The sequence below is a fragment of the Nesoenas mayeri genome (assembly GCF_963082525.1).
Source record: "Nesoenas mayeri genome assembly, chromosome: 6".
In the NCBI taxonomy this organism is placed as follows: domain Eukaryota; kingdom Metazoa; phylum Chordata; class Aves; order Columbiformes; family Columbidae; genus Nesoenas; species Nesoenas mayeri.
Window position 1 is genome coordinate 12,168,472 of NC_137545.1, and position 23,233 is coordinate 12,191,704.

General features: G+C 37.2%; 1 protein-coding gene across 1 annotated transcript in view; it reads right to left on the reverse strand.

Annotated features, from left to right (window-relative positions):
- The window catches only part of SPAG16 (sperm associated antigen 16), a gene marked incomplete at both ends in the record, with an annotated part of 350,679 nt that overhangs the window by 315,581 nt on the left and 11,865 nt on the right, over window positions 1-23,233 (reverse strand). The window contains 5 exon segments of the mRNA XM_080346699.1: window positions 9,641-9,792; window positions 14,005-14,074; window positions 15,417-15,534; window positions 16,929-17,036; window positions 22,843-22,980. Of these exon segments, the coding sequence (XP_080202825.1) occupies window positions 9,641-9,792; window positions 14,005-14,074; window positions 15,417-15,534; window positions 16,929-17,036; window positions 22,843-22,980 (586 nt within the window).

Sequence of the window (23,233 nt, forward strand, 5' to 3'; positions counted from 1 at the left end):
TGGTATTTCACCCAGCATGTTTCAAAAATAACGCGGTGTAAGCACTGTATACATTTGCCAGTGAAAGCATAAGCACAAGTAAAGCATTCTGCTTCTTGAGCCCTCTGAAATTCCCAAACAATCTCCAAGAGAAACTTCAAGGTTTTGATGCTTTAATTAAAGGGAAAACAGAGTTAATGAAATTACTCAATTATGGTCTCAAAGGCCAAACAAAGCTGACATTACTGATAGTTGTACAAGCATTATTTCACCACCTGCTGTGCATGCTTTTTATGGAAGCTTTTGTTCTGTTGTCGAGCTCCCTTTTAAACTGTGCAAAGTCAAATCCTATTGTAAAGCCCCAAGTGAATGAGAGAAAGCACTACAGGAACTCCTGGGGGTAAAGCAAACCCTTACGTACAACACAATTCCCAACTCTCCCCATTTGACAGAGGAGGAATCCAACTACTGAGGAAGACAGCAACAGCACCCACTATCAACAAAAATAAAACCAAAAATTTTAAAGTATTTTGATTTTTCTTAATTTTTTTTTTTTATTATCTCAGCAACATTCAAAGTTTTTTTCTTTAATTAAATATAATTTCACTAGGTCCCTTTTCTAGGAAACTGAAGTTTTATTATCAGCAATTTTTGCAACTGATTATAGTAAGAGTGAGATTCACAGCCTCACAGAAGACTGGCTATTATTCTAGAATCTGTCACTATTTATATGCAACTACAGAAAGAAATATATGAATAGTGCATCTTGCTTTCCAACATTCTTCCATATTTGTTTTCAGTCTCAAGGGCCTGTTATTTTATTATTCTTAGCAGCATGTAATGACTCAAAATACACAAAATTCTTTAGCACATAGACACCCTCAGGATGCTCTGCAAGGTAATTTTACCAAGTACTAATGGCTTCAAAAATCTAACAATCTATTTCTAGAAATGCACAGCTTTGGGTACCTAGATTTAACAAAGCTACAATGATGGATGGAAAACTGTATCCATGTTGCCTTTTATAAGTTTTTTTTACAGACGTATAAATATTGTGATATACACTTTTATTTGTAGCTAACATTCTGAAACACTTTATTTTCTCCATGTAGGCCTGTCATTTAAAAACACATTTAAACAAAGCCTAAAACTAAAGCCATCATCACATCATCTATTACATACAGAGTATCATGCACAAAAATAAAACAAAAGCATGGATTTCATCTAAAAAAAAAAGTTTGTTTTTACCATTTTCAAGTCTGTAGGGTTTAAAAAAGTACACCTAACAAAACATCTAATCCCTTTAAATTGAAGTCCACCAAAATCAACTGAAGAACACTTTTTAGCTTACATCCAGTTAATCTTGGATCATATTCTTAACATTTGACTCACAGAACATTAATCCCATAAGCAGAAGTAAATAGGCAACATACTCTAAACCTACATACTCTTTGCTGCTCAATATCCAGTTCCATGACACTAACACCAGCTCCCACTGTGTATCTGGATCACAATCCCACCGGCAAGAAGCTGTGGATGCTGCACTTGTTCCAGAGCTCAGACTGCTCCTGGGTTCCCAAGCCCCCCCACTGCTGGCACATCTGCTGGAGGTGTCCCCACCTGCAGGCACCAACAAGAGCCTTTTCCCCCTCTCCAGCCAGCAAGTCTAAGGGGAATTATACAAACTTAGTCTGATATTCCTGTTCTTTAATAGAAAGTCAGAAGTCAGCTGCTCCTTTAAGGCAATGCAGAAGGTTTATTTTCTTAGGTACAATTTTTTGGGGGAATCAAACTAATAATGCCAGCTAAGCAGATCCTCTGCAGGTCAATCAGTACATTTCCTTTCCCAAGGGAACACTGCACCCTTGTTAGTCCTCAGAAAAATCTGTCTTTCTTATTCCACTAACACAAACTCTCTGAATCTTTCTTCTTGGATTTCTACTCTATTTCTCTTTCCAACATGAGTTTGTTTTTAACAGAATTCTCTTAAATTTCAAGGTGTATCCTGTTCTCCCCTTAGTGTTTTGTGGGTTTTTTTGTGTTTGGGTTTTTTGTTTTGGTTTGGTTTTTGGTTTTTTGTTGTTGGTGTTTTTGTTTTCGTTTTTTCTGTAGACTACACAATTTCTCTTTTCCCCTTTTCTTTGACAGTTATGTTCATAGACTTCTAATCGTTCTTATTCCTCTATTGTAGATGCTCCACTTGGCACCTGAAGAGCTGTGATCAAATTGAACACAACACTGCAGCCAGAACTACATGCCAGCTTAACAAAGCAAGAGGAATATTCCACATTCTCCACAACATTCCTGGGTTACACTGCAGTATAGTATTCAGCTAATTTTCAGTATCATGTCTTTGTTAACTCATGCTAAGCTTGTTTTATACAAACCCTAGAGCGTATTCTAAAAGCTATTTGATCAACTGTTTCTTGTTCTGTATTTGTACATTTGATTTTTTTTTTTTTTAAGGTAGAATTTCATACCTTTTCTTAAACTGTATGTTATTTCTTTAGATCAATTCTCCAATAGGTCAAGTTTTGAGCTGCTCTCCTGTCCTCAGTTGTACTTGCAGTTCTACCCTCACCAAACCCAGTTCACTTGGTCTGCAAGTTTAATCAGCATATTTTCTGTTCCATTTTCCAGATCATTAATGACAACACACCCCAGCAAAAGCCTATTCAAAGTATCTGCATGTTTCCAGTCTGTGTTCCAGTAATTTAGGAAAGTTTCCATCCAGCCAGATTTCCACAGCTGTAAATAGGAATGACCTGTGAGCCAGTACCCAAAGCCTTATTAAAAACATAAGAGCTCCTGTATCTTAAGAATAAGATAAAGTTACAATATTCACTACTCTTCTTCTATCCATGAGCCCTGTTATCCTGATATATGTATAACTTAGACTGGATTAAAACTTTTTTCCTTGCAAATCCTTTTTCACTGTTACTTCTTTCCCTGTTTTTTTCTGGATGTTTGATAAAATTTCATTTCTTCATTACAAATTACTTTGGTAACATAAGTTACATTGTCTACTCTGTAATTTCTTAGTTTCTACTTTTTATCTCATTCAAAATATAGGCATTGTATCATCTTTTTCCTTCTCCAGATTGCGATTTTATATCTTCTTAGCTGCCTGTGTTCTCAGCTACCTGTCTGGAGTTTTCCTGTACCACTGAAGGTCTGTAGAAATATGTATTTCTCATATTACCTGGGATGATGTCAGTCATCTTCTCTCACTTGAATATCTAACCAGTGCATTCTTAGTAACCTCACTACAAACACACAATGATACCTATTTCATTTGTGACCCTGCCTAATAATTTTGGGACCTCATCTTGCCAATTCTGTCCCAAAATCACAGAACCACAGAATCACAATGTCTCAATCTGATTAAGTAATCATTTGGTTTCAGCTTCCTTTCTATTCGAGAGCACAGTACCAGAAGTTCTTTTAAATTTTGTACATTTTCTTCCATAGAACTGAGGAGGAACTTGTGTTTTACACACATTTACATGTCATATTTTGACCCCAAGTCTTAGTAATTACAAAAGCTATTACATGTTTATGTGATCATTGGATTTCACTTTTGGGTTAGCTATTTTTCATGAGGTTTTTTCACAGAATCACAGAATGTTAGAGATTAGAAGGGACCTCAAAAGATCATCTAGTCCAATCCCCCTGCTGGAGCAGGAACACAAAAATGAGGTTACGCAGGAAGGCATCCAGGCGGGTTTTGAATGTCTCCAGAGTAGGAGACTCCACAACCCCCCTGGGCAGCCTGTTCCAGTGTCTGTTACCCTCACTGAGAAGAAGTTGCTTCTCAAATTTAAGTGGAACCTTCTGTGTTCCGGTTTGAACCCATTACCCCTTGTCCTACTGTTGGTTGTCACTGAGAAGAGCCTGTCTCCATCCTCCTGACACTCACCCTTTATATATTTGTAAACACTAATGAGGTCACCCCTCAGTCTCCTTTTCTCCAAGCTAAAGAGACCCAGCTCCCTCAGCCTTTCCTCACATGTGAGATGCTCCACTCCATCTTTGTTTCCCTGTGCTGGACTCTCTCCAGCAGTTCTCTGTTACCGTCAAAGCACTGGAGGAACCTCCTAGACTGTAGCTGGCTGGCCAAGTAGCCCTTCCAACAAACATCAGGGAAGTTAAAATGCCCCACCACAACCAGGGCCCTGTGATTGTGTGGCTGCTCTCAGCTGTCTGTAGGAGGCCTCATCAACTTCCTCACCCTGGTCTGGTGGCCTATAATAGACACCCACAATAGTATCACCCTTGCCAGCCTGCCCTTTAACTTTCCCCCATAGACTCTCAACTCACTCCTCATCAGTGCCTGGACAATACTCAATACATTGTAGTTGCTCTCTCACATAAAGAGTAACTCCACCACCACGCCTGTCTTTCCTGAAAAGGACATAGAATCATAGAATGCTAGGAATTGGAAGGGACCTCTAAAGATCATCTAGTCCAATCCTCCTGCCACAGCAGGAATACCTAGATGAGGCTACATAGCCATCCATAACCACATTCCAGTCATGTGAGCTGTCCCACCATGTCTCCATAATTGCAACTAGGTCATAATCTCCTGCCCTAACACAGGTTTAAACTCCTCCTGTTTATTCCCCATGCTGCCTGCATTGGTGTACAGGCATTTCAGAGAGCAAGCTGAGCACACCGATTTCACCTCAGGGGTATGGGAGGCCTCCCAGCCTTCATGATCTCTCAAGTGATGCCCTACTGATACAAGCCCAGCTACAACCCCATCCCCCTTTGAGTCTAGTTTAAAGCTCTCCAAATGAGCCCTGCTAATGCCTGTCCCAGCATCCTTTTGCCCCTGCGAGATAAACCTTTCCCATGTATCACTGTTGGACTGGTGTCTTGTAAAACCAGCTGTTATCAAAGAACCCAAAGCCCTGCCTGTAGCACCAGTCCTATAGCCAATTGTTTACAGACTGAATTTTTCTATTCCCTCCCATATCAACACCCAAAACTGGGAGGAGGGAAGAGAAAATCACTTGAGCCCCAGACTCTCTTAACATCCATCCCAAAGCCTTGAAATCTTTTTTCATTCCCCTCAGACCGCAGGATGCAGCTTCTTCCCCATCTGCCTGGAATATCAGCAGTGGGTAGTAGTCTGTCAGGTGCACCAGGTTGGGGAGCGTTCTGGTTATGTCCCTGACCCAGGCTCCAGGTAGACTGTACACTTCCCTATGATGAGGGTCAACTCTGCAGACTGGGCCCTCTGTCCCTCTCAGAAGGGAATTGCCTACTACAATTACCCTTCTTTCTTTCTTATCTGAAGCAGTCTTGAGGTACAGGGTCAACTGCCTCTTCCTATGTGACCTCATATGTGGGCCTTGCACCACATCCTCACCTACCTCCTCTTCAAGATCCAGGGCCTCAAACCTATTACGGAGGAGCACCTGGGGAAGCAAAGCAAGTAGGGAGGAGGATTGCCCACAGCCCTGAACTGGAACTCACTTCCAACCCTCATCATATTTTCTGTCCCCTACCTCTGCCTGACAGCAGCAGGGCAGGAGCTGTCTCAGGTCTTCTCCCTCTGCCCAACAGGGCAAGGGGTTCATCACCTTTTGAGGGTTATCCCTCTGGAGCCTCTCTGAGTGGCACGCCAGGGAGTTATTCCATCAGTCTGTCTCCTTTTCACACTCCCTGATGGTCCTCAGCATCTTCTCCTTAAGCTTCGCAACCATGTAGAGCAGATCTTGCACCTGCTCACACCTCACACAGGTGAGATGCTGGCCATCATCATCTGGCAGCAGCAGGCTCTGGCACTCCCTGCAGCCAGAAACCTAAATAGCCACAGTTTGGGCCAGACAGTCTGTCTGAGTTACTACAGTCTTCAGACAAGCTCTCTTTCTGGTCGAGACCGTGGTCAACAACAGTATGAGACAGTAGCAACAGGTGAGAGTCTAACTAGCAGAAGGTGACAACTTCTACACCCTAGTGCACGAGTTACCACACCCGCTGCTGCAGCACAGCGTGGGTGCTACTCACCTGTGTCACAAGCCGATTGCCCCTTGCAGCGCCTGGTGGACAGCGACACGTCCCTGCCCTCCCAGAGGCTTTTTCAGGACAAGGGGCAGGGGTGTGATCGCCCTCACCGCAGTAACGCCCACTCCACATCAGCTGCTCTCACAAGGGCTGTTGCGAGCTTCCAGGTCTCTTGAGAACGAAAGTGCCCAACTAAGATTAAAAAAAACCCAAAAAAAAAAAGGCTTCTCTATACCTCAAAGATTTCACTTAATCAGGACCCACCGAGCTGCCTCCGATCAACTGGTTTTGTTTTTTAATATATCATTGGCCATAATTTCCAAATCTGTTCCACATAAACATGTAACACCTCAACTCCAGAAATGTCCAATAGACCTTTTAACAAAGTTTTACATCAAATAAAAATTCAGAAAATAAAATTGTGTTGCAATACATATTTGGAAATAGAATTTACCAAATGTAAAGAAGCTGCAATCACCCAGCTAATAACTAATAAAAGCAATCAAACATAGCATGTACTCTGTGAGGAAGTTGAGAGAATAAAAATATAAAAATTGGAAAAATACATTTCAACAGGATAATGAAAAATCATATTATGAAAGGTTCTCTATAATTTTAATGACCTGTGAGTGCATTTTAATTAATTTAAATGGTTAAAGCAGTTATCTATGCACATTCTTAATCTAACAATATTTATGCTATTGATAGTGGCATATTAAGGGCTAGCTATATAAACAGTTTAGCCTAATTGCCTGTTACTGTATAATTTGAGTCTTGTAACAAAGATTTTAAAATGAGGAGAATACATTCTCTCTCAGAAAAATTCCAGTCTCTTTTTCACTGTTTCAGTGATAAACTTCATATCAAAGGGACCTTAGTTTTTAAATTATGTGTCAGCTTTTATAGGATATTACAATAACACAATGTATGTCTGTCCTTCAAGTAAATGTTCTAGCTCAGCTATGAGTCATATTTGCATCTATTTCAAAATAAGCATAGGCATTTGTTAGATCACTATTTAGCTCCAAGACACAGAAGAGATTATAAATAATTTTTATCACCATAGTTCACGCCTATGTAACAGTACAGTTAATATTGACATCTATAATTTTGTCTCAAGGACACAATTTCATGACAAAATATATTTCCTTTTTACTAAACGTCATATAATCCAAATGCCTAAAGTTTAAGATTGTATAAACCGTTCACTCAACTTTTGTAAGCTTTAAACATGGACTGACATTTACTCAAAGGAGCTAAACAATATTTCACAGCAAATTTTACCTAGATTTCCTGTATTGTCAGATTTCTTTTTCTCTATTCTGCCATAAATGCACTATGTGGATACAGCATTTTTAACTGCATTTGTTTCTTCTGTGCGTTCTTTACATGAACTCCAGCAACTGACCAATTTGTGGCCTGACTTTTAAATCCTTTGTGGTATAAAGAGAAATCAAATGAAGCGTAATATTAATCTGAATAGGTGTAAATCAATTTTAACCCCTAAAAAAAAAGCGAACACCACACCCCAACAAACACAAGCATTTAAAGTGTTGTTTTACTTACTGTAAATGAGAATATTATTTTTCAGTACACTCTTCACTAAAGATGTTGCCATGTTGAATCATTGTAAGAATATAAGTCACAGAAGACACAGCGGAATTTAAAAGACTGTTTGAGATACGTCAAAAGATTTGAGGCACCACATAGGAGTTTAATTCCAAATATCACCTAAAATGATCTAAGGCAGGCAAGGCACTCATGTATACCTAATCCTTTTGACTGGAACAAACACAACTAAACTGTTGAGTAAGGATGCACTGTTTCAAAGAAAAAAAGTAACTTAGAACTGCAGTTCAATAAACATGCAGTACACAAGAGGATTTAGTGAGTAACTTTGTTTTAAACCATTTTAACTCACCCCTTTACACCCTACAGCCTTATCATTCCCTCTGCCATTTATTTCTAACAGTCTAAGAAATAAGACCATTCACATGCAGTATCAAAGGGAGTATCCTTGTTAGCAGAACGAAAATATTTAGAAATAATACATGCAGGAAATTTGAAGTGAAAAAAGGTATTGTTCCATTGTTGTAAATCATGTTAGACTCACACCTAAAGTTTTAGATAATTGCTTAGCCCTGGTAAAGTCTAATACATTCAAACATGCCTGTGTTTTCTAACGTCTTATTTCTGGAGCTGCTCCAGTTTTCTAACCCATTGATTAAATAAAGACATCAGGGCCTCTGGTAGGACTTATTTGGGAAACTCAAGATCTGCAGAAACACAGCTGCCGGCCAGAACCAGGCAACTAACAGTGCTCATGAATTTCAAAGAACAAGAAAGAGCCAGACAGGCATACTACCTGTGTAGAGTTTATATATTCTGCAGTTTATTATAAAAATTCCTATTATTTCAGTAAAAACAGGAACAAAAAAAAAATTAATCAGCCAAGAAATTCTCATCTGTTCACAAATCAAAATAAAAAGAATACCTAAGAGACTGAGATTGAAGTTTCTAACCCCTGAATGAAAAATTCAGAAAGTGGAGATGGATTGACTGGCAGGTGCCTCAGTAATAGTCAGATACTAATAGATAGGTAGACAGCACAAAGAATTATTTCAAATATGTGGTTAAGTGTTTCAGAAAGCAATGGAAAATATAGATATATTTTTATTTCAGGTTCAGCAGAATGAAAATGGATGAAAACAGAAATAAAACACTACGTTTACCAAAGGAGAGGTGCACTGCCAGAAGACATGCCCCTGCAAAACCCAGATAGAAACATACAAAAAGTAAGTCATCTGATACATTCCGTGAAGGCAGGGAAAGGGAAGACTGAAGCTGATTCCAACTACATCAACGTAAGCCAAAGCTTTTTATCTTCTCAAAAAACACATATTAAATTCTTAACTGTTAAGAAGATAGACCAGTTTTGTAACAACAACAGTTTTAAGAGCCTAAGAAATTTTAGATATTGAAATGTTTACCTTGATTTGCATAAATAAAAAGCACTGTTAGTCTTAAAATGTAATCTCAAACAAACCAAGCAGAATAAATAACTCATTTTGAAAATAAATTAGAAAAAATCAAGTGGAATTTTGATTTTACACAACTTCCAAACTGAAACAGCAACACAGCTTTAGTATACTGAAGCTTAGAAACTTTCCTTGACTACTAAGAAATCACCGATTTCTCAGAAATAACCTTTTTTTTCCCTTAGTCTCCCAGATGTTATACCTTTTAGACCCAACTGAACCAGACAGATTGAAATGCTTGAAGCGTTTACAAGCACTTCAGAATAGGTCACAATCTCTCCAGTAAAAAAGAAACTTAACAGAGCAATGAGCATTTAATAGCCAGTGCTCTTCCTCCGCAGCACGATTACATCACTCTCAAAAAGTAGCATGCCAGCTCCAACTAATCAAAGTTCCAATTATTCCCGGAAAAATTAGTTGCAATAGAAACTCATATTAAGAATAAAAACCCCTATTACCTACCTGTCCTGTTTACTTTTACTAAGCATTTGTCATTACAAATGACAAAGTTCTTTCAGTCTTGTTGTACAGGTATCCTTCACCACAGCTTAGGAAAAGTTTAAAGCGTACTTTGGATGAGATATTGAGAAACTGGAAAGAATGCTGCATACCTTTGGATATCTCTTGCCTCTCTTCTTCTCTACATTTTTGCCTGGAGCACATGAAGAGCTTTCAGCATCAAGGATTTTTTGCTGCCTGGCTTCCCGAAGAGCTTTCTGAGTGGGACCCTCCATCCCTTTCTTCCTTCGATATTCATGGCCTGCTATAAAATAAAACCAAAAAAATATAATCAGAATGTATTTTTTACTTAATCTTCTGGAATATGCCTCTCTACTCAATATTAGCTAGATATGCAAAACTCTAAAAGAAACACCACTTTTAATTTAAAGATATTCAGGTTACTGTGCCATAAATATAAATTACATAACTCTGCTCCAGAAATTATTTTGGTATGACCTATTTCAGCTTACCTAATGGTACCCTAGATTTTGACCCCAACGTGCAGCAATGATTTTGAATCTTGCAGGACAGGAGTCACAGTAAAAAGGGTATAATTCTTCTTTTCCCTTAGAGTCAGAACCATCATCTCACTACATGCTATCCAATATCTACCACTGATACATTTTTCCAATTTACAGCCTGCATTCCCTTTTACTTCCCTACACTTTCTCCCAATCCACCTTTCAAACAAGGAATTATTTATGGACAGTTAATTCAAAGAAATCCTAAGCAGGTAACATAGCTGTAAATAGTCAGAAGAGTCTCAAACGAACACAGGGAACAGTATCGCATGTAGACTGTTGTCCAACACATCTGCCATAATCTGGTTGGTAGAAAGTATACTTTCTCCAACAGTCTTTGTATTGGCAGCTCACACATATGAACACAGTCTCTTGTGATTCCTGTATCTCATTGCAATGTACTGTGCAAAGGTCTACAGGAAAAATAATGGAATACTGAATTCCAACAGGATTTGAGCACTCACATCCCTCCAGTTCTTTGAAAAACAACTCATTATACAGCTAAAAGCCAGACTGAAACAAGTGTACTCCACCCTAAATGCTTGCCCTTGAAAAACAGTTTTAAGATCTTGACACCAAAATGCAAACTTTCTGACTTAAAGGGGAAAAGCACCACCTTCATTCTTGAGGCAAAAAAAGCAGATCAAGCAAACAAAAACTTCCTGCGTACACAACTTGAGTAAAACAGTAACTGATAAAAAGAACTGCACCTGGTCTAACAAAATGTCTGTATTCTAGTTACAGTCACATATATCATTAATAATAGCTTTCTCTGAGAAACAGTATCAGGCAAATCTGGTTATTTGTCAAACAGTTTCTACTCAGTAACTGCCACCCACCAGCATGTTGCTCACATAATATTTGGTTTGTTAGGGCTTTCAAAATGCATATACTTAAAAACTAACAGGGTTATGACAGTTGAAAGGCCTAAGAAGTTAGTAAACATTAAAAAATAAAATAACAAATTCTAAAGACCTGTTGCAACTGCACCCAGATGTCAAAACCCTGTGTTTACAGATTTTCTGTTCTGATTGTATTGTAGATGGAAAAGGGACAATCAGATTTAAGTACTTTCACTGACGCATTTCAAGTATCTTTTTGCATGACCTTCTAACAGCAATTACATCAGATCAAAGGAAGGAAAAGCACAGTTAACGGGCTTAGCAATGAGTTAATTCAACCACGAGTGAAGAAACTCAGCTTTTGAATATAATTGAGCAATAAATAAGCAGCTGCTGTTTTTAGAAAATACAATAAATGTACCGAGCAAGTAACAGTTTTATAACATGTTTTTAGAACCAGCTGCTACAGCAGCATTCACTTAGGTTTATAAGCAAGTCACAATCAACATTGCTTAATTCCTTCAGGCAAAAGTAGTCTTTTTTCAGAGCACCACTTAACACTGTGTCTTGATCCATAAATAAGGGTGCAAGTGCTCTCCTAACATACACCAATAACCTAAATGAAAAAAAAAAAAAAACAGTTATTTCCCTTTGATAATTAGATCTTGCTGCTGCATCAAGGAAGACCAGATTCAAAATGAAAACAAAACCAGTTTTTAATGAAAGTTTTCTCACACAAAACATCCAATCCTTTAAAAAAAAAAAATCTGAATTCAAAATACAACTTTTCTTTCAGAGATGGCTTCTGAGTGAGCATAGCAGGGAGAACGCAACAGTCTACAAGATGACTGAGACCTAATCCTAACTGTTAAATATAATAGTTCCTCTCCAACTCTATTACATATCTTTCATATCAACTTCAAACAAGCAAGGTAAGTAAATAGAAAACAAAAACAAAATTTAATAATTTTTAAGAGACCTAAAAACACAACACCAAAAACAACCTTTCTCTTGAAGGATTTATGTACAAAGCACTCTTGGCAAAGCTAGACAGCAGTCTGGCAGTGGGACAGCATACATTACATACTCTGCATTGTGGATGTTATCTTCAGTTATTTGAATTTATCAGAATGAAAGCTGCTACACCAAATGCCTAAGTGATAAGTCCAGAAGAGTTGCCCTAAAATTAACATGAACTACTGTTATCATTTTTATTTATGGAGCCACCAGATAGAAATTTACAATGCAAACTCAGTGTGAATACTATGAAGCTTCCCTCCGTCCTTCTTTACACACTATATGACTCAAAAAAAACCAAACCCACAAACACAAAACACACCAAAATACACACCACAAACCCACAAGGGACTGGATGTGCAGGACCTCATTGTCACTGTTCAAAACCTCAAATAATCCAGCAAACCCCAAACTAATTAATATAAAAGCCAATCCCAGGTCCCACCAGCCAAAGCCAGGATTCTGTTCCACAGCCATGTCAGGTTGTGGAACAGAAGAAGCATCAGGAGCAGCAATGGCAATCTGCTGCTGCCAGGAATAGCCGTTCTCCTTTGTGCTCTGGCCTCCAGTGAAAGCAGCACTTGGCCAGAAAAGTCATCTTACCTCAGCAAGCAAGAACTTGCCAATCTGAATGTTCATTACACAGAATCACAGAATGTCAGGGATTGGAAGGGACCTCTAAAGATCACCTAGTCCAAGCACCTCACCAGAGCAGGAACACCCAGATGAGGTTACACAGCAACGCGTCCAGGCAGGTTTTGAATGTCTCCAGAGTAGGAGACTCCACAACCTCCCTGAGTAGCCTTTTCCAGTGTCTGTTACCCTCACTGAGAAGAAGTTTCTTCTCAAATTTAAGTGGAACCTCCTGTGTTCCGGTTTGAACCCATTACCCCTTGTCCTACCATTGATTATCACCAAGAAGAGCCTGGATCCATCCTCATGACACTCACCATTTATATATTTGTAAACATTAATGAGGTCACCCCTCAGTCTCCTCTTCTCCAAGCTAAAGAGGCCCAGCTCCCCCAGCCTTTCCTCACATGGGTGATATTCCACTCCCTTAATCATCTTTGTTGCCCTGCACTGGACTCTCTCCAGCAGTTCTCTGTCCTTCTTGAACTGAGGGACCTTGTAACTAAAACATACCAATTTACTAATGCATAAAAGCCAGCCCTGAAGAGATAGCAACTGAAAAAAATGCAGCTGTAGGTCTCCTTACAACAGAGATTTGCACATCCAATAGCACTGGCTCCTTCTAAACCAACAACTTAAATTTAGAGAAAAATGCAGCAAACACTGCAAACACTGCAGTATCTATGCACTGCTTGCTTCTCAAGGTCACATTTATAACTGTCTGGGGAATCAGAATTCAAGAGGTGACAGAACATGAGCATCTTTCAGGAGGTGGCAGAAAGTATTTGAATAAGAGACAATATCACCTACTGAGACATGAGTATAATCTACAGAGGGCAATAAAAATTATGTAGTATTAGAGGACAAAGTACTGGAAAGAAATTAACTGAAATATTGCTTAATTTATGATACACAGGTTATGAAGCAAATTAAGCTTGTACAAGCACATGGGTGGCTGATGAGCTTAATTTGTGTTGGAGAATAAGTGATTTTTTTTTTCAATATTATTTATAAAGTGCTCCCCTGCTTGTTACTTTTTGGTATTATAAATTTCTCTCAAGATCTTTGGAGAATAAACAAGTACCGTGAACAGACAGAGTGGTTTTTAGACTTGCTCGAAGAACAAATGAAATTATGCAAAATGCAAAAAGAGACAGATGGGGCATCTATACTATAAGACACTAGCATGGGGGAAGAACCCACACTATATATCCTCAAAGACTGAGTATAATGAAGAGTTGAACGTTAAATGTCCTAAACTAACAAAATAAAAAGCCTGTTGTCTTCCTATCCGAAGTGAGATGAAAATAAGCACCATGCTTTTTAGTGGCAGTCACCAAGAGAGCTGATAAAATGTTTACAGTGCAACTATTTTTGATTTAGTATTATGCTAGATTTTGAAATGCATCACAACAACCAAAACCTATAACCAGTCTGAGCCTTGTGATAGAAATATTTTACCTTTTGTCACAGGAATCCGAATACCACATCCAGACTCTAAATTTTGTAATGTGACTTGCAAATCTGTAACCTAATTTTAGAGAGAGGAAATATGAAAACATTGCTTTTGAACTGTTTGTTCACAACACACAGCATTTATACCTGCATATTTAAGTAATAAACTCCATCTATAATTTGAATTCTCATTATTATCTTTAAGTTATTACTCCTAATTCCTAGATTTTTTTTGGAAGTCCCAGTAAAACAATACGATAAAATACAAGCCATACAGAATAGCTGAAAATACTTTTACAGCTCTATTAAAGCAAGGCAAACATATTATAGAATACTAGGGTTCTTACTGCACCATCAGCTTTTAACCACTATCGCTGCACTGATCTTTAACTTAATGGTACAATAAGACATACAACTTTGTCTTGAGAAAATGCCACAAAATATGGTTTTACCTATTACCAAAAAATCCATCACTGCATGCAGGGCCTTACATATGTTCCTGAAATTCCACAGCATTGGACTGTTCTATGTTTTGCATTCTTGATTCAGCATGACTGTATAGGGACAGTAACAGTTCTTTTTCTAGAGGATATTTTCTTTTATTTATTGAAATTCAAACATATAAACCTCAGTCTTTTAAAAGTAAGCTCTCAGGTGACCTGAGAAAAACTGGAGGCGGGATAGGAAGAAATAAGAGATGAGCACTATTAGGAGCAAGTGTAAGCGTGGTTCATTTTCCTGTTACCCACATATAACTGAGACTACTGCTGAAATGCAATGCCTTTTGGGAGGGTTTTTTGTTGTTGTTTTTTGTTTGTTTTAAGCAAAGAATCTGCTGGTTAAACACAAGCAACATAATTTCCTGCTCTTCATTCATCCTATCTGTGCTTATGGTACTTCCTGCTAAAGGGGCAGAATGTTATGTATAGCAGCCTATATATAAGATGAGATTATAGAAGTAAAATGCTACTCTGTTATCCCACCCACAAGAGAGAAAAACTGCTTCTGGTATCTTAATGTATTTTCTCCTTGCCTAGTAGGTCATTGCTGGTTTTATTAAGGAAAAAATAAAATAATAAATAGTAATTAAGCTAAAATAAGGTATTTCTAAAGGCATAGATGGAAACCTATAAATCTGTGAAAACATCATAGCTTTCCTCAAGCTATCTACACAAAGTATAGCAAGGTCTGCACATTGCTGACTTGTGTAGAGCAGCACTGAGCAAGTACAGACTGAGAACTACTACACTGTGGCACTAAGTTTCACATACTTTCCACAGTAACACTTCAAATAACTCAAAACTCACTAAAATATTCTGCTTCAAACTACTGCAGAAGTGAGTTGCAGAAATGTTGTTAGCCAAGTAAAAACCAAAAGCATTCCTTACAGCTTTCAAGTGGTATTCACCATATTTTACCTGCTCAGCCACTCTGTCTCTCTCCAAACTAGTTAACATTTTCTGTCTCAGTGTAGTCTGGTATTTTTCAGTCAGCTGCTTCAGCACTGGTTCATAGGATGCATAATGTGCCTTCAGTCTGTGAACAAGAACAAAAACGATTCCTTAAAGATGAGTTAAAACAAAGATTTATGTCTGTATAACTTTTTCCTCCACAAACAAAAGAATAAAAGTGCCAAAAGGTCAGCACAGAGGAGACAGAAAATGCATTTAGTATGTAACCACCTAACTGGAATACCACAAGAAAACAAATAAAAATGAGTCAGATCAATAAGAGTTATCATAGTTTTGTCATATCCTTTAAAACAATCCATCCAGTCTTGACCTGTTCTTAAGCCCTAATAGACACACTGCACATTAATTTTTGTTAACTTCTGTTTTCTTGCAGATGATGTTCCATTGGAAGAAAGATAACTAAAACTTATCTGAATACCAACTAAGTTCCTAATCTACACAAGACAGGACTAACATGATTTTCTGTTCCTTTCTTCACTCCACATTACATCTAGAATACTTAACCACTTTAATTCTTCGGAACAACTACAAGTAGGATACATAATATCTCAAGAGAAACACAGGACACTAATCTTCAAAAATACTGCATTTTACCAAAAGCTGACACAGAGGATTAGTCAGTGAACAGTGCTCCTCTTGCATTAGTATGTATGGTTGAAGATATAGAACATGCAGTTGCTATTACATGCTTTTATTGATAAGAACATTGACAATCCAATTTTCTGTGACTTGTTTAGAGCTGCAGATGTAAGCAACTCCCCAGTGTTTGGGTTTTGATGTTTTGTTTTCTTGTTGGTTTGGGTTTTGTGCTTGTTTGGTTTGGTTTGTGCCAGCACTTTAAAATCAAACAAACATGTGCAAAGAAGAGACTCTAAACTCAACTCTTTACCTGGCCCAGTCATCCTCAAATGGACAATATAAAAGTTCTATTCATGGAGAGAAAGAAGTGCAACAGTTAACAGAACTTACAGAATTCCAGAATGACAAAGTTATGGAATTAAATACTTAACTCCATACCAATGGAATAGATTGGGCCTATTTGCAACCAAAGCAAGTTACCAGATTTCATATTATAAGTTCAAGATGCAAAAGGACAGAAAATACCAGCTATGGAAATCACAAATGCCAAGTTTCGAGAACTCAGTGCAACACCAGTTACCCTTTCAATGCATAAAGGACCTAAACCCAGAATTCGCTATCTATTTTCAAATACTAGAAATAGTATGCATTTATTAATACCACATCACACTATGGAAAATATATATTAAAGTAACATTAGAAAGTGTTTAAGAGACATGTCAGAATGGTCAGAGGGAACTGCTGTTTACCAGGACACTAACTTAACACAGCCACCTTTACTTTACCACTTCAAATTCCACAATGTTTGCTCATTACCAGGCAACAATTGAAGACATTATCTTTAATGTTACATGTATGGTAATTAAAATATTTTTTTACCTTTTAATGTCACAAATAAGCCTGTCTTTCTCCTGGCTCACTCGCTTATGATGCATTCGATGGAAGTCACGTTCTTTCTGCATTTTTAGGTAAGCCTCCTTTGCTTTGCTTCATGTAAACAAACAAACAAGTAAGTATTATTCTCCTCCTATTAATTGTTCATCAGGGTATGTTGAATACACATAGAAGTATTTTCAGACATGCACATGCCTACTGTATCCAAGTTGTCCTGTGGTGGGACACTTGTACTTCAGGTCTTTTTGCTGTCAGCTGGTGTTCAAAACCATGGGTACTCTGCACCGTTACCTTTCCTCCGTTCCTTCAGACAGAATCCACAGGGATTCTGGCATTACGGATTTCAGATATCAAACTTACCTTAAGACCAAGGGGCCTTGTGGAAGTACACATTCAAATTACAGGTGATTAGAAAACAATACTCTGTGGGTTTAAAATTCCACATGAAAACCTATTGAAATACTGATTTTTCTGACACCTATAGTGTGTCCAGCAATATTGTACATGCTAGAAGGACACAGAAGGATAACTGCATCATTGCCTTGCAAATACATGCATTTAGAGAGCTGCTGGAAAAAGAATTTGCTAGAAAAGTTCTCAGCTCTGATCAATCATGTTTGCATTCTGTGTCCCCTGTAACAGCAGGAGGGAAAAATAATTCAATTCAAAACTAACTGCAAACACACTGATAATCTTTTATTCTCTAAGCGCACTTTACATACACACCCCCTGAGATAATCTGTTCCATTAACACAAAATACTTTGTATATATTCCATACGCTTTCTCCTTGCCTTTACTGATATGGGTTTGGCAGGAAAGACTAGCCGATGAATTGTTTAATTGCAAAATATGCTTGCAATTACCTTGCATGGAAATATGATACTTGTTCTTCATAAAATAAAGCTCATTTCCTCTCCAATGAGAATCGAAGAGTTTGGAAAACTATGACAGTGGAATATGTCAAAAATCACAGGTCCAATAAAAAGACCTGTAACTACCAGTGCATTATATTGAATTGTACAAGTAATTTATGTTTACTACATATGCATTTGCTATATTTATTAACTATACAAGCTACCATATTTATATATGTACTTTTATATATGAATTGTTGCACGTAGCAGGAACAGTTAGAAAGACCTGAAGAACAGGACAGTGATTTAATGCCACTATATATCAGTCAAAGTTGAGAAAAAGTTGGCAGCAAAATAAAAACAGGCAGGGCTGCCTCTGCAGCAACACTGAGAAAAGCTCAAAGGAGCTGTGGGCATCCACATGCTTTGTGTGTGCATGTGCACAAATACCACTAGTTGTGAAATAGAATAAGTCACCATGTTGCGATGGGATACAAAGTACAGATTAATGATTCTGCTCAAACTCCTGCAAACAGGGAAACATTTGAGAGGTAAATGAATCAGCGGTCTCAGGATAGTTCTGTGGAACAACTCCATCGTGACACCACTCACAAAATCTGACTTGCTGTAACATCTTGAATACAAAACCTGCCCCTTCAGAGCTAAGCAGATGACTTGTTCTAAGCATAAAAGATGTCGCTATAGCCATAGTAAAGCCAATATCCATTTATTTTAGTTAAGATATATGTCAAAGACTGCAGGTCTCTCCATTTAAACATTTCTCAAGCAAGTAGTTTCATAAAAATAGCAGAAGAGGACAGGGTCCAATAAATCCAAGTAGGGATTTTCAAAAAGTGAGTTACATGCCCTGTTTCTACTGAATTTAAGTGGGACTTTATTTTCCAAGATGGTGCAAGGTGTAGCCCTAAAATTTTAATAAAAATAAAGATAGTTTTATAAAACATACACTCATGCTTTTACCCTATCTAGTATTATAGCATTTTAGCAGTATGTTAAATGTACCAGGTAATTAAACAAATGCATTTAAATATGGTGCACAATACAAAAACTTCACACTTTTTTCATAGTTTAAGTGGAGAAATATGTGCAGGCATAGTTACATTTCGGTGTAGGAGATCAGCTGAGAATTTTATTGCTGGTGATAGCTGTAACAGTAATAATAAATATGATTTCCAGGATTGCTTTATATTTTGACTGTTACTGTGGCTGTAAACTGGGTATATATTTGTGAGCATGCTTCCAAAAATCAGGACGGAACGATACCTTCAAATGTTTAAACTTCCCAAGTGATGTTTGTGAACTTGGTTATGAAGCTCAGATAGAATGAAAGTTTTGTACAGATTTTATCTACCTAATAAATTCTTAAGTGTTTAAATAACTTACAAATATCCCAGTTCACAGTGTCTGTGATTAACATGACCTTAAACCTGAAATACCATTTTTTTTTTTACCTACATGTTTAAAAACAAAGGCAATACAAAAGGTCTGGCCATATGAAAACATCGAAATATATGGGATTCAAGCTATTAAAAAAAAACCCAGACAGCCAGAGTTCAATGCTGCTTTGAAATTGCAAACTGTTATTCAACTCATAAGCAGATATTACTAGAATATTAAATGTTTGAATGACACAAATCATCACTGAAGACAAAGAATTAAAATTAACCAGTCTCTTGTTAGAGTTCACAATTTTCAGAGATATTGTTTTCAAATTTTTCTTGCACAGTGGAAAGAATGCGCACACTGGACAGAAAAATCTAAGCTTCCATTTGAGAAACGTTGCAGCAGATAACATCCCTTACCATTTAATCAGGGCTCAACTGTAGCCTTCAGGATAAAAGGAAGAAAGGGAGCACACCTAAGGTTTACCTTAACTACCACCACATAACAAACCAGTGTAAAACTAGTTTTGATTTCTACCACGATGTCTGCCTTTAGAAGCAATTCAAATCAAGATTAGTAGTGTACCTAAACTTTAAGGTAATAACTATCACTAGTTTTGGAGTAAAATAATTATGGTGTTATTTATTTTAATATATGCATTCAGGCATTTTCTTACACTTCAAGATGCCTTCAGACTTTTTAAAAATACACACTCATTGTATATAGAAGTAAAGCTGATTGTGATTTTTCTCTTTAAATAATGAAACATCACAGTGAAATGAAACCAACAGCCTGCAATCTACTCCACTTGCCCACCTGCTTGCCATGCGAGCCTGTAGATACTGTATTAAAATACAATTACAGTTAGCTTCTAGACACTGAATCTCTTCTACCAATTGCTAAACAACATTAAAGCAGGAGATAATTGGTTGGTATCATTTATCCTGAGCCCCCATGCTGCCTAAGTCTCAAATAACTTTTCTGCAAGATGCCTGTCCAGAGCACCAAGCTCAGAAATATCAAATGTGATTAAAAGCTTTCTTCAAATACACATCACAGAACTGTCTCTCACAAAAACTGAAAGTCTTCTGCCTAATTCACAGAGCAAAAGAGAAACACTGTTTGCTCACAAATCCTTCATTTCTAACCAGCCAAATGAAGATTTCTTCAGCGCTCTTAGGCATTCCATTTTCAGTGTAAAATGGTGAATTCTCTCTCAATACTTGAAAACTCAAATTGTCCTCCAGATAATTTTAGCTCTTGCTGGAATATTTGCTTTATCATAGCAAGTGTACTGACGCCTGTTAACAGCCACTACATTAAATGGATCAAGTATACATTATGACGATCTGGGTTTATCCAAAAGACATAGAAACACTGTCAACACTCAGTATATACAGCAGAAATGGTCAATTTTACCCATTATTCCAGAAACAGTGTTGTTTTAATTCATAAATTATTCAAAATAAGCAAAATTAATTTCACAGAAGTGCTGAACTTTTAACAGTAGCATCACTGAAAACTTTGAAAGTCATTTGAAATAAAGAGGTAGAAAATTATGTAATGACTATTAAAACAAACTAAGTTTCACATGTACATATACTCCACTCTGATACTAGCAGAAAAACTATGAAAATAAAGCTCTTCCTACATGTGGAGAAAGGAGGACTAAAGTAATAGTGTTTTAAAAAGGCACATGCAGAATAGGTGCAGTATTTAACAAAATACGTAAATGAAAATAATTTAGCCACTTCTAATTTGTGTCATATACAACTCCCCGGTATCTCATCATCCTCTCTGGAACACTGAACAGGTGATCAATCATTTGTTTACCACTAGCATAACACCATTGCTATTTTAGTTTTCATAAAACACTAGAATGTAAAAAGCAGGGCACAAGTTCTGTTCAGGGCTTTAATTTTTTTTCAAAGTTCACTTCATGAGTGTTGGGAGTTTTATTTAACAGATAGCCTGTAGGAACCCAGCATATTGCAATGTCTTCTCTCTCTTCTGCTTTCTGCCTCTTACACATTATATTGTCTTTCAGTCTTTCAACTAGGCATCTGATACAAAACATTTTCTGGTACCCTTTAGAGTATATAGATATTCTTATGGGCAAAAACCCAGCTCATTCATAACCATAGTGAAATGGTTTTGAGACTTAAATTTGCAACAAGCCCAGGACAACTCCAGTGGCATGGCACACCACAGCCTGGCCCTACGACAATCATCTAGTCCAGCTGCCTGACCACTTCTAGGCTGGCCAGCGTGGCCACCAGCTTGGTTGCCCTCCTCTGGATGCATTCAAGGACTGTCACATCCTCCTTCAGTTGCGGTGCCCAGAATGGCACACAGCACTCAAGGTGAGGCTGCACCAACGCTGGATATGATGTGACATAAAATCAAGTCAATTTGTTCAGATTGCCTTGTTATAGCACGTTCTGCTTCACAGAAGGGAAAAAAAAATGAAAGAAAAAGAGGTGAATGAAATGAAAAAAAAGGAAAGCCTGTTAAAATTGCTACTGTCAATAATAAATTTCAGGAGGGCTAGATTTTGTCCTTCTTTTACTATGCATTACTGCATCTTACTCTCCCAACTCAAGAGGGAGATACAATCCCTAAATGTCCATCGCCCAAAGAAGCTGCAAATGAAAATAAAGGTTTTCTATATGGCCCATCTCCCAAAGCAACAGTATATTTAGACTGTACAATATTTGACTTGATTATTAAAGCTGTTTACATAACTATTACGTTATGCCAAAATAATTAATTTAAAATGTAATAAATCATTAACATTGAAAATATAGTAATTATTAGCAGCAATTATTACTTAAGATCTGAGTAGCTATTTTTCATATAAAGGAACAATCTAAATGAAAATTAGTATCTTGAGCAACCTTGAGGAAAATCAAAGAGATGGAGTTCACATTTTTTTACAGCTCCATATTTTAAGACGAAGCACTTACAAAATCGAAGTGAGTGCAGGATTAGGTCTCAGGGCAAATTCTCAATGAATGCATGTATGGGCAGACGGACCATTCTTCATGAAAGGTTATGTTACACGTAGTTCATTATTGCATCTCTCCATTGCATAGGCTAAATATTTTAACTCTCCTGAACAAAGTACAACCCACTTGTAAAATCAGCTGCTACAATGTACATACAAGTATAATCAATGATGGTAATTTACACTGACATATCATTTACCACTAGGGCAGGTCATAGATTTTTTGCAATTCAAAAAGTTAGGGTAAGTGTGTACTGACTTTTTTTCCTATGTTAATGTTTTGTGGTATCTGTAATTTATAGTACTGTATTTTAACACATAATGCACAAAGACATTTATTTTCTAGTTCTACATAGTATACTCTCATGATTCTTTGTAGTAATTTGTTGTGATTACTGGAAATTAAAAGCTATTTTCTATAGTCCAGTAAATACAAATAGAAGAAATTAAGATTTAAGTTTCTCATAAAGCTCAGAGAAAATTGAAAGTTAATTACAAATGTCACTTAGAAGCAAAAATATGCACAGTCAGCATAACAAACAGGAACTTATCATTTCTATTAAGTACTTGCATTTACTTTTTCTGGCCATTTACTACCATATATCAAAGTTTCATTAAGAACAAATAACATACTTTGCAGCAAGTTTATAGCTTTCCAAATCTTTCTTCAAAAGCATATTCTCAGCCTCAAGTTGCTGGTTGCGGGTATACACAGTTGGAACCAATTCGATATCTTTAGCTGTGAACACACCTCTCTGTATGAGTTCATACCTAGTAGAAAATAAACAGAGAAATATTTTATTCCATGATTCCTTTATCTCACTTCACTGAAGTCTCCCTTCTCATGTTAATGTTTACCTAAACTGGAATCACAAAGACATTTATAATCTTGTTAGCAATTAACAGAACTACCCTAACACACTGTGTTCTATTTTACTGCTTTTCATTCTAAAGGGTATTATTGTTCATCATATTCAAAAGACATGTCCTGTATAACATGGTACTCAATTTAAACAATTGTTCT